General features: G+C 42.5%; 1 protein-coding gene across 2 annotated transcripts in view; it reads left to right on the plus strand.

Moving 5' to 3' along the window:
* PLEKHG1 (pleckstrin homology and RhoGEF domain containing G1) overlaps positions 1–13,002 on the plus strand; it is a 206,883-nt gene that overhangs the window by 152,094 nt on the left and 41,787 nt on the right. For both annotated transcript variants that reach the window (XM_036024891.1, XM_028509825.2), the window contains one exon: positions 1,008–1,108. In XM_036024891.1, the coding sequence (XP_035880784.1) occupies positions 1,008–1,108 (101 nt within the window). The remainder of the gene's footprint in view (positions 1–1,007; positions 1,109–13,002) is intronic.

Here is a 13,002-nt window from a genome sequence, read left to right on the forward strand (position 1 = left end):
TAATTTATGTTATTCCAGCTGTTTTCACTTTTTTCTTTATTGTGTTCTTGCCTCCTACAGAGCTAGCTTTGTTGGGCATTGGTGAAGGGAGCAGGGATGCTTGGGCTTGAACTCTTGAGCACTCAGGGCAGGAAGGAGTTTCCCGCGCTCAGCGGTTCGAATAGCTTCTAAGCTGTGTACATTGAACCCACTGTGGGTCTGAGTCCCGGTTGGCTCTGTCTGCAGCTGTTTCTCTGCTAATAAAAATATTCAGCAAATAAAATCATGTCAAGGTTTTCCGTGGGTCTTTCACATAGCCTAGTAGGTAGCATGATGTGCTTTATTTAAAAGAAATTTTTTTAAAGAAATAAATTGGTATTTGGGAAAGACTTCAGTCCTGTGAGTTCTTTCTATCCTAAAGGGTACGTTTAAATCGACTCTTGTCACTTTTCCCAGTTTTATTAAGATAGAATTGACATATACAGCATTGCATTAGTTAAGGTAGACAATGTATAACAGTGTTACAGTATGTTAACTGTATATAGTGTGTTGACTAAACACAGTAAGTTTAGTTAACATCCATCACCTCACGTAGTCACAAGTTATTCTTCTTGTGATGAGAAATTTTAAGATCTGCATTTCTGGTTTTTCACTGTATAAAGTTTGGAGTCTCTTTTACCATATCATGACATCATCTTAAGGAAACAGCAGATGCTATTTTTATGTCACAACTCTATTACTGGTTACTGTGGTCATTATAGTATCCATCTAGAGAAGTTCTAATACTATTGGAGGGTAGATCATTAATGTATACAACATTCTTTTTCTTTGCTTAGAATCCTCATTCTATAAATATGTTAAGTATTATCATCATTGATGAAAGAGAGACTCTGTATTCTCAGAGTGGAGTTAATGAGCACATCCATATGATCATTACTTGACATGGCTAGAAAGATACATCTTGCAAACTAAAGGTGACTTGCAGGAGGACAGCAGCATCTAAGACAGCCTTCTCGTTGCTTTTGCAGGATTACCTTGACTGCATCAGGGACCAAACGAAACTCCCTCTGGGGACCGAAGAAAGATCAGCCCTTTTTGGAAACATACAAGATATCTACCACTTCAATAGGTAAGTGAGTACTCAAAAGATTGCTCTCACATGGGGACATTATGAATTTCTCTCAAATGAATATGGACTAAGAAAATTTTCCCTGGAATCCCTGATTTGACTTCATAATGTTGTATGGGCTCTTGCATCATGAAATCTTCCAGCTGGAGGCATTTTTTTTTTAATTTATCTACTTTTAGAGAGATGGGAAGGGAAGGAGAAAGAGAGGGAGAGACACATCAGTGTGTGAGAGATACAGTGATCGATTGCCTCTCACATGCCTCCAGCTGGGGACCTGGCCCACAACCCAGGTGTGTGCCCTGACTGGGAATCGAACCGGTGACCTTTTGGTTTGCAGGCCATCACTCAATCCACTGAGCCACACCTGCCAGGGCCCCGGAAGCATTCTTGTTTGTGTGCGAGTCTCCCATGTGTTCAATATCCTGTCCTGCTGCATCCTCTGGTTCAGAGGAGAGACCGGTGTTCCCTGGCAAAGCAGTGGTATCGTTCTTCTCACAGGATACAAGTGGGGCCTTCAGAACTCCACGTGGGTTTCGTCTGCAGCATCCTCACCTCCACTGTGCTTCCGAAAATGTCCTCCTGCCTGGCCAGTGGGCAGGACGCAGTAAACACACAATGAATACTTAAATCATATATGTTAATTTGTATTAGTTAACAATTAAAATTTAAAATGGTTAATTTAATTCAAACATGTATTCAGTACCTGCTATGTAGCAGGCACTGGGCTAAGATAATTTCTTTAGTAAACAAGACAGGCAGGGAGCTGAAGGGGCTGGACAAGCAAGTCACTTACTATAGAGTAGTGTGATACTTTTTGGAAGACCAGGTAGTAGGCAGGTTAAGAGCACAGACTCTGGTATAGCAACAGTGATCCTGAGAAAGAAGAACAAAGCTGGAGGAATCACACTATCTATTATCAAACGATATTATAAGGCCATAGTAATCAAAACAGTGTGGTATTGTCATGAAAACAGACACATAGATCAATGGAACAGAATAGAGAGCCCAGAAATAAACCTATACCTTTATAGTCAATTCATATTTGACAGAGAAAGCAAGAACATACAAGGGCTAAAGATAGTTTATCCACTAAATGGTGTTGGGAAAATTGGACAGATATATGCAGAAAAATGAAACTAGACCATCTTCTTACACCACACACAAGAGTAAATTCAAAATGGACCGAAGACTTAAATGTTAGACCCAAAACCATAAAAATCATAAAAGAAAACATAGCAAAATCTTGGATATTGCTTGTAGCAGTATTTTATCAGATATATCTCTCCAGTCAAGGGAAACAAAAGAAAAAGATAAACAAATGGGACTACATCAAATTAAAAGATTTTTGCACAGCAAAGAAAATTATCAACAAAATGAAAAGACAATCCACAGAGTGGGAGAACATATTCCCCGATCCATCGGATAAGGGGTTAATATCCAAAATTTATGAACTTACAGAACTCAACTCCAAAAAACAAACAACCCAATTAAAGAATGGGCAAAGGACCTGAACAGACAAAGGGACATACAGACGGCCAGTGGACATGAGAAAAGATGCTCAAAGCCACTGATCATCAGAGAGATGCAAATCAAAACCACAGTAAGATGCCATCTTGCACCTGTCAGAACTGCCATCACCAATAACTCAACAAACGAGTGCAGACAAGGATGTGGGGAAAGAGGAACCCTTTTTTCACTACTGGTGGGAATGCAGACTGGTGCAGCCACTGTGGAAAGCAGTATGGAGGTTCCTCAAAGAAATTAAAAATGGGTCTGCCTTTTGACCCAGCTATCCCACTTCTGGGGATATAGCCATTGGAACCCAAAACACTAATCAAAAAGAACATAAACACCCCTATGTTCACTGCAATGAATATATTTACAATTTACTTACAATTGCCAGGATATGGAAGCAGCCCAAGTGTCCATCAATAGATGAGTGGATAAAACAACTATGGGACATTTACACAATGGAAATCTACTCAGCCATAAAAAAGAGGAAAACTTAGCCCTTTGTAACAGTATGGATGGACCTGGAGAAGATTATGCTAAGTGAAATAACCCCGTCAGAGAAAGACAAATACCATATGATTTCACTCATATGTGGAATCTGATGAACAAACTGAACTAACAAGAAAAATGGTGACACACTCTCAGATAGAGAGCAGGATGACAGCTGGGAAGGGGGTGGAGGTCAGAGGGTAGAGAGATCGAGCAAAAAGGAAAAAAGACTCATGGACATGGATACCAGCGTGGTGACTGCTGGAGGGGGAGGGGTTAGGGGTCCTAAACGGCAATGGAAAAAGTACAATAAAGATTAAATTATTTTTAAAAAAGTGCACAGGCTCAGGTTCCCAGAATATCTGGGTTTGCATCCCAGCTGAACTGTGTATATACCCTTTGGTGAATTTTAGTGAAGTAAAAGAAAGAACTTGCTCAGTTTTTAAGTCTTTGCTCAAATCTTCGTATCTTAATGCTCTTACCCAGGAACCCCCCCCCCCCCCATACATACACACATTAACTGTGTGGCTCTTTCTTTTTCTCCTGGAATTTAGCAATTTCTAACATAAAATATGATTGACCTTGGGGATAGGGACCTTGTTTCCTTCTTCCCCACTCCCACTCACAGAACACTCCCTGGGGACAGGGGTCCGTCTGGTCTTTGATTGCCCAAGTGCTTAGAACCACGCCTGGCCAATAGGAGGCATCAGAACTTTCGTGGAATGAATGAATGAATGAATGGAAACAATAACATGTGTCTACCTCGTATGGTTATTGTGAAGCTGGCCCACTTAAAGTGCCTAGTTCAATGCCAGCACACAGTAAACACCAAAATGTTAACCAGTGCTGACGTTGACTTTGATATAGCAAAACCCCGTTATGAAGCGCTGCAGTGCCCTGCCATTATGAGACTCAACCGCAATGCAAATTATAAATCCTCCCCCACTTTTCGTACTGAAATTGGTGCAGGTGAGCCCTTGGCGGGCCGGATCTGCTTCTCCTTCTCCATCCGTGAGTCCCTGACTCCTAGCCCAGGCCCGGCCTCTGGGAGGCATGTTTGCTGAGCACGTGGTCTGCATCCTTCCCTGCTGAAAGCCTAGGGTGTCAAAAATGCCAGGGCTGCTGCTTCTCTGTCACTGGCGTCAGTAGACTCTGAAGACCAGTGTGCATGTTCGGAGACAGTGGCTCTCAACCTGGGCTACACACTGGATGGAATCACCTGGGAAGCTTTTTTTAAAAAAAAAAGTATGGTGGATCCTATGCCCAGAAATTCTGATGAGTTGGTCTGGTGCGGGGGCGGGGCATCAGGATGTTTGGAAAGGTCCTCAGATGTTTGTAATGTGCACCACGGTTGAAAAATACTATCCAGGTCAAATAACCACAATAGGAAAATAGAGAAAAAACATTAAAAAGCTGGACTAGGGGACGTGGAGTCCGCATGTTCACGTCACGTGTGGGTGTGAGAGCAGGCCTTCCGGAGTCCACCCGCGGCACCGTAACGAGGTCCAAGACCGTGGTGCTGGGAGGCCCGGGCGTGCGCCCCCTTGTGGATTGGCTGTAAGCTGGTGGCACCGGCTGTCTATTTAGCGCTTACTTCGCGCCAGAGGTTGTAGAGCCTCGTGAGTGATCGATCACCTTGTATGCCTCATCTGGGCTCCTCTGAGTCCAGACCCGCTGTGGCGGGATCCGGGAAGGCCGTTTCACTCCCTGGAGTTCAGATCTTCACGCGTCTCCTTATTTCGAGAAAGATAAGAATGGAGTCTCGACTTCTATCACCCAGATGGGGCCTTGGCAGCGGGGCTTGGGCACCGGAGCCCGGTCTGCAACAGTTGGAAGAGTGAGAATTCCTTTGGGTTCCTGGACTGGCCCTCGTTGTTTTCTCTGTGGCGTTCCCGGACCAAGGAAGTCAGACACGTCCAAAATAACCCGAGTCAGAGCGAATGAGTGCGGTGGTGATGACCTGTGAGATGTCTGTGCAGTGACACAATGATACGTGCCTGAGTTCGCGCCTGTCCCTTTTGTAGGGCACATTTCAACAGCCCCCTGCACCTGCATGACCTCATTTAACCCTCTTAGCTCCTCGAGGTGGATCAGGTGCACCTCTCAGAGACTGGGCGCCCACCCGACAGGCCCGCAGCTGCTGTGCGTGCAGAAAGACCTTTGCTCAAGGTCACAGAGCTGGAAACAGTCCTGACTATTTTGAATGCCTTGGTTTGTGTCAAACCTCTATTAGTAGTAGTAGTAGTAGTATTTTATTCTTTTCAAGAATATCTTCTCATTAAACTTTTACAGTTAAATTGTACTAGGTTATCCCTATTCATTTTTATTTCCTTTCTCTTAAATCTGGAGTTTAAATTCAGAGCTCGGATATTTTTGCTATTATAATTGGTTAAATAATAATATTGATATTACTTTTCATGTTACTGCCTCTTATGAACCTTGTATTAAATATCACCCTACATCAGTTGATTTCAAAGGTAGAAGTACCCAGCAAATCTACGGCTGGGGCTTGAAATAATTTTAAAGTTTCTATTATTAGTTCAGGTCCAGGTTTTTCAACATATATTATTATGACTAAACAAGATTTAAATCTCTAAAATTAAAGAGGGCAAAAAGGAAGTGGTTTTACGCTGCCCTGAAAAATTCATCTGAGTAGATTTTGTTCTTCAGGAAATATTTCCAAAATACAGAAAAGCACAGAGTAAACACCCATGAACCACCCCACTCTATCAAAGCCTTTCCTCGTGCCATATTTGCCTCAGAAAGTCTTTAAAGCATGAAGACCTTACAAATCGTGTTGAAGCCCCCCTGTGCCCCCCTCCCGATTGCATTTCACTCTGGGGAGAGTGGCACAGTGACGGCAAACCAGCTCTCCAGGGTGAGCACAAGGAAGGGGGAACCTGAGGTTGTGTGTTCGCCAGTTCCTGCCGTGCAAGCTCTCCGTCACAGCAGATTTCGAGCTGCCAACAAGACATCGCTAAACCTGGAAGTAGGAAGAGCTGAGCAGAGTTGGCGCGGACAAGCCAGTGTAATCTGGCTCAACGTGCCACCATAACTGTAACTGCCAGCCAAGACTTGGTTTTTCATTTCCAAGTATGATTTTTTTTGCCATGACTCTATATGTAAGTGCTTATTTAAAACATGAACATGCTTTCACTTATTTCAAACATGACATAAATTGTGTCAGTGTTCACAGTTTTTTTTCACTTAACACTGTTTTTGAGATTTATAACTATTTATTTTAATTGCTATATAATACTCTATTGGGGGAATACATTTGTCTTTTGCCGATTACAGTAAGACCGAGCATCTTTTCCTGTTCACTGGCTCACATCCATCGCTCATCTGCCTGTTGGGAGGTTCCTTTGTCACGCTGCTGCAGAGGAGTAGTTGGTGAATTCTGGCCAGTGATCGCTGTGGGTTATGTGAGCTGCAGATCATGTCCTAGTGTGAGACTTGGTTTTCTGTTTGACTTTCATTGTGGTTTCTTTGAAAAGGAGTTGTGTAATTCATGAGTTTTGACTACACTAAATAAATATACTTTTTATAGTCTGTGGGTTTTGTGTTGCATTTGAAAAATTATCTCCCGTTCTCAGTTCATACATTTATTTTTTCCTACAAGTTTTATCATCATGCTTTTTACAGATAGCCTTAATCTAACTGAAATTGATGGGAGCACGGCATGTGTTAGGAAAGTCGAATTCTTATTTTCATCTGGCTAGCCCATGACTCCGTCACCGCTGGTCGAAAACACAGCCTTCCCATGCTGACTTGTGGTTGCACGTTCTTCCCGTGGCCAGGTTACGTGTGTGCGTGGGTCTGTGTCTGAACTCTGTGTTCTGTTTCATCGGTCGAGGTGCTCGTCCCTGCACCAACCCCTTCGTCTTCATTATTGAGCCCGTATTGCTCCTCTTCAGCACTGGCTTAGCTCTTCTTGACTCTTTCGAGCTGGTGAGTTCAGCGAAGAACTCGGATGGCATTTTTATTGGGACTGCATTTAATTTAGAGATTAATTTTGGCAGAATTGGCATCTTTACAATATTGAATCATCCCATCCATAAACATATCTCTCTTTAATCAAGCCTTTTTAAATGTCCTATAATAATGTTTTATAATTTTTCCATCATATTCATACATGTAATTTTTATATTTTCTATTTTTAATGGGCTATTATTGTCATCTAGGAATGCTTTTGATTTTTTTATGTTGATAATGTATCCAATTAACTTTCTAAATGTTCCCATTAGTTCTAATAATGGTTTATAAATTTTTTTGGGGGGGGAGGAGTTTCTGCACAGACAATGGTATCTGAAAATTAGAAGAGTTTTTTTTTTCCTCCTTTACAGTTCTAACCTCCCTCCACCTCCACCTTTTTTCATGTGTTATTGCTTTGGTAAGTCCCACCATAGAATGCTGATCAGATGTGGGCATCCTTATCTTCTTTCTGACATTAGTGGGAATGTTTCAACTGTGTTACCATGAAGTTTGATGTTTGCTCTGATACTAAGATAAACACTTTTTTCTATTTTGCTAAGACATTATTGGGAATGAATATTGGATCTTATTAAATGTTTAATATGCCTCTAAGAAAATTAGCATATGATTTCTTTCCTATTGAAAATCTGGTAAATTATATTAATAGGAATTCTGATTTGAATTATACATACATTACTAGAATAAACTCTACCTGGTCACAGGTAGATGTTTTATAATTTATGCACTGATAAGCTTGATTTGTTTATAAATTTTAAAGAATTTTTTCATTCATGTTCGTAAGTGATAATATAAAATTCCTCATACAGTCCTTGTTCAGTTTTGGTGTATGACTAGATTGGAATTGTTATATCACAAAACCTTCCAACATGAAATGTTTTGGAATGCAGTTGAGACTTCGTCTTTTTCTTTCTGTGTATCAAAATCTCTTTTTCTCTCCTGGTCCCTGTGATAGCCTAGGTATTTACGTCTCTGGCTTGGTGTCTGGAAGAGACCCCCAAGTGGTCAGGAAACTAGGTCTGTCAAAAAAAAAAGCCACTTTCCCCATTTTACCTTGTCCCTAAATTCTCAAAACCTTTTTTTTAACTACCAAACCAGGAAGAAATGCCAGCCATTTTATAAAGCATCACTCTCTTAAAATAGAGAAGACGTCTTGAAACTGTAACTTGAATCTTTCAGAATAAACACGGAGGAAGTAGAGACCATTCCTCCATTATGAATTTCTATTTAAAAAAAAAATAATTTTTAGCAAATTAAAATCATCAGAACTCCCTTCCTTCTTCAAAAAATGGAGTAAAAATTTCCTTCTTCTTTCAACTCGCCTTCAACACCCATGTGGCATCCCCGCGGCATATAAAACGCTGGGCTAAGTCTGGTAGTGTGGGAATGAATAACACCATTGTACGGCAGAGGCAGTAAGTCCTATAATCAAGGCACGAACAAAATGCTTTGAGAACTCTGAGGCACATGCAATTAATCTTATCTGAGGAGGCTAGTGAAAGCTTCGCAGAGCCAGAAAGACAAAAAAATGATGTGGGCCATGCTTTTCTTCTCCCTTGAAAGGTAATTTAGAAGATGAATCATGGGCTACATATCACAGTAAGGCAAGGAGAGGTGGGACCAGATATCATTTCTTGTAGTGCGTTTTCATACCACTGAAATGTTTTTCATTTCTGCACAATGGTAGAAATATTTTTAACCACAGCCTCTATTCCTGTGAACTTCTCAAACCGAGGACATTTAGCACTGTTTGTCTCACCCCGTCTTCTGTTCCCACGTGCACATGTGCCCCGTGGACACCAGGTGTTACACTGCGTGCTGACCGACATCGGTGGACGGGAGAAGGAGGTGGTGCTTACTTAGAGTCTGTTGCAGACCAGGAGGGAAGAAGCCCCAGGCCTGAATCTCTTTCAGTCTAGGGCAGTTGAGTCTTCAAGGTCAAAATACAATTTCCGACTTCAAGTTCATGTCAGTGGTCAGAGAACATTTTTTACGTAATACATCCTGTAAAAGAGAACAGCGTTTCTTCTAATTTCCCATCCAAACAAGGGATTTGAGCGCAAGTAAAAAAAAATCTTATTTTCTTTCTTATAGTCATACTTAAAAAAAGAGGATATATTTGAAACAATTGCTCAGAGAAAAGGGGAAATGCCCCAAGCCTGAAGGTAGGATGACTCTGACTTTAGTTTTGAGTCCAAAACACAGTCTGCAGGCCACCTCCTCCCGGTGGTGCACGCGTGGAGTTGTCATCAGCTGCACTGGTGCGGTGAGAAACCTAGTCCCCACCCCGTTAGGCTGCAACTTGAAAGGGACAGTCTGGCGTCCGATCTTTATGGAGCATCTCCAGTGGCTGCCATACCCCATCCCGTGGCGCCATCTGTGCACCCGTGGTACATGGCATCTTAGCTTATAGTTGCTCTTCCTTTTGTACCTTCCCCACTCCCTGTTGCTCGTCACGCTCCAGCCACAGGAGCTTCCTTTCTGTGCCTCGTACGAGAACACACCAAGCTCCTTCTTTTATTTTAGAAAGGACTCATGGACAGGGACAACAGCGTGGCGATTGCTGGGGTGAGGGGAGATATAAGGGGACTAAATGGTAATGGGAAAAAGTACAATAAAGATTAAATTAAAAAAAAAAAAGAGTTGTAAAGGGAAGCCAGCCAAATGACTCAAATGAGGCCTACCGTGTAGTCACATACCATAATGCAGAACATAGCCCTCAGCTTTCTTGAATCAATCAGCAAACACATCTTTCAGGAGATGTGTTTATAATGGAGCGCAGGACTGGGGTTTGGAGCCCTGACACTAACCCCAGCCCTGGGTGGCCATTAATAACTATCCGTGTGATCTAAGGTAAGCCGCCTCCCTTTTATGAGCCATGGTTTCCTCCCCTTAAAATTAGGGGTTGGGACTGAGCAGCCTCCCAGATCTGTGGTTCTTGAGCAATAAGTGCCGTGCATTTACCTGTGAGCTTTACCTAGGGCCTGGGTGGGTCACTTCCTCCTGCCGGGGAGTCAGCTCCCGAGATGAAATGGAAGCTCACACGGGAGCCTGATGAGCACAACGTTTGGAACACGAGGAGCTAAAAACATTGTCAGGACTATGTCTGTCAAGCTGAGAGAAGCAACATGATGGATTCTGCTCAAAATCCTTTTGTGCTCAGAAAGAGGGTTTCTGTTGAAAGCCCGGGACACAAAACCTGCATCCGAAGCACCGCGTCCTCCAGTACCGGGGAACACTAGCCCCAGATGCTGCTGCTTTGGCTCTTCTTTCCCTTCAACCTTTTATCTCCATGCAGTGTTTAGGTCCCAATGATTAGATTGCAACTGCCTTTAATTTAATCATATCCATCGTCCTATAAAGATTTTTTTTGAATGTTTATTCATTTATTTGAGCCAAACTGATGACATGAGCTGGGGAGCAACGTCTCAGATGTTCCTATAAAAGATATTGATACGATTGAGCGCGGGCTGTGAACCAGGCATCACAGGTTCGATTCCCAGTCAGGGCACATGCCTGGGTTGCAGGCCACAGCCCCCAGCGGCCACACATTGATGTTTCTCTCTCTCTCTCTCTCTCTCCCTTCCCTCTCTAAAAGTAAATAAATAAAATATTTTTTTAAAAAAAGATATTGATAGAAATATCAGAACCAGATTTTCCAAACTATAAACACTCTTACAAAGGGATGGTGGTTATAAAAATATTCGGAAGGAATGTTTGAAATTGAGACTATCCTGAAATCATACATTTGGTCAAAGATCCTTTTGAAGTGCAAGACAGACCGAAGGATTTTAGAGGAACAGGGTGTAGTACGTTGGTGCGGTGTTAGACCCCAGCAGACCTCCAAGAAACTACCATTTGTCGGGTTTCAATGTCATATCCAAGAAAAATAGTCCCACTTATCTAAAAGGCCATTAAAACATTCCTCCCTTTCCTAGTAGACACGTGTGTGTCAGGCCAGAATTTTTTCTGTACACTTCAACCAAAACGACAGATTGCAATAGACCAAATGCAGAAGCAGATATGAGACTCCATCCGGGTCAAGGTAGATGTTAGAGACCTGCAAAAAAGTGTAAAACAATGCCACTCTTCTAACTTTTTTTTTATTTTATAAAACCCTCACAGAAAGTTATGTAGGTTAACATATGCTGCTACTTATCATGAAGTGAGTTGATTGATTTTTAAAAGTTGTTTTAATTTTTAATGTGGAAAAATATTGAGAGACATAATCTGCATAAAGAACTCTTAAGATCCGAGGCCTTGGAGTGAGGGGCTCCCTTAACAAGCTGAACCCCTGCAAAGTGTACAACCGGCTCTGTGGTGTCTCACCTTCAAATAGAAAAGGACAAGGGAAGATCCCCAGACATTGGGGAAAGCCTCTAATGGGAAAGACCGAAGCCAGGACATTCAGAGAAAAGGGAGCTTGGTCACAGCCCAGGAGCAGGAAAGAAAAGTCCAAAATAATAACAACAATGGCATTCTCAGAGATAAAAGATTTTACCTCCATAAAGTAAGAACGGAAACATCTAAAGTGCTTACTTTAAAAAAAAAAACACTTTGAAATGAAAAATAGGACAATAAAAATGAAAGGGTTCAATAAAATCGATGGAAAATAAAGTTGAAGTGTCCCCAAAAGCAGAGCAATAAGCAAGAAGAAAGAAAATAGGAGATTGAAAATGTGAATAATGGGAGCTTCAAAAAGAGGGAGAAGAGAAAACGGAGGGAAGGAAACACCAAAGCCGTCTTCAGAGTTGGAGGTGCCTCCACTTTGTGGCCCCAGGATCGGTATGTGCTTAAAAAGTACAGAGGACCCAAAAAGCTGTTTTTGTTTATGGTTTATGATAGAAATGAAAACTGAGGAATTGTTGAAATATTAGCATATTCAATAATCACAATAAGAAACCCACAGATTTTTAGAAAACGAATTTTACTACTCTTCCCACTAACATTCTGGGTGTGTTGGCATTGTTTTGCATTTTTGCAAATCTCTACCATCTGAGTTCCTAGAAGACAGCAGGACTCTCAAATCTGCTGCTGCTTTCCACCCTTTCCAGGCCACACAGCCTCCGGAGAAGTCCGCTGTACTCTCACGAGAGAATGGGAGGGTAGGGTCAGAGTGTTTTCAGGGAAGTGGTGGCCCTCTGGACCTCCCGAATGGCTCTCGGGACCCTGGGGTTCACTTTGAGAACGGACGTTCAGGAATATTTCCCAAATATTCCAATTGGCTCTGTTCATGAAAAAAAGACCCACCCCAAAGCCACCCATCGCTGAATTTCAGACATATGTTAACAAAGGGAAAACTCTAAAAGCTCCCAGAACAGAGAAATAGGTCAAGTGGAGCCTGGACCATAAATCAGAATTCGTGAGGCAACAGGTAGTTTCCCGAATACTCAGAGGTAATGACTTCCAACCAGGAGTTCTCTCTCCACTGACATAATCAGCCAAGTGCGAAGGGAGAACATTTTGAAATAGGAAGCGTCTCAGAAAATTGACCACCTATGACCCCTACTCAGAAAGCTGCTGGGCACGGTAACCTCCTAAACGAGGAAATACATCTGAGATGGCATCTAAGAAACCAGGTTTCCAACACAGGAGCCAGGTGATGGGCATCCCCGGGATGGTGTTGGAGAGAGAACGCAGTGGGCCGGGAGGGCAGCCGCTCCGGTGGGGGCGGAAGGACACGGGGCTCCCAGAGGGGAGTGTCACCAGGGAGGGACACAACCAGCGGATAATCTGGTGTTTGCACACAGTGAGACGACACTTACACTTCTGGCGCAGAGCCGGGGAATAAACTCGTGGTGTGTACGTTGATACAAAGCACACACACACACACAAACAAAACAAACAAAGAGGGAGAGAGAATTTTAAATGCAGGGAAAGCATGGTTGAACAAGAAAGGA

Source organism: Phyllostomus discolor, chromosome 4 (genome assembly GCF_004126475.2).
Source record: "Phyllostomus discolor isolate MPI-MPIP mPhyDis1 chromosome 4, mPhyDis1.pri.v3, whole genome shotgun sequence".
NCBI classification, from domain to species: Eukaryota; Metazoa; Chordata; class Mammalia; order Chiroptera; family Phyllostomidae; genus Phyllostomus; species Phyllostomus discolor.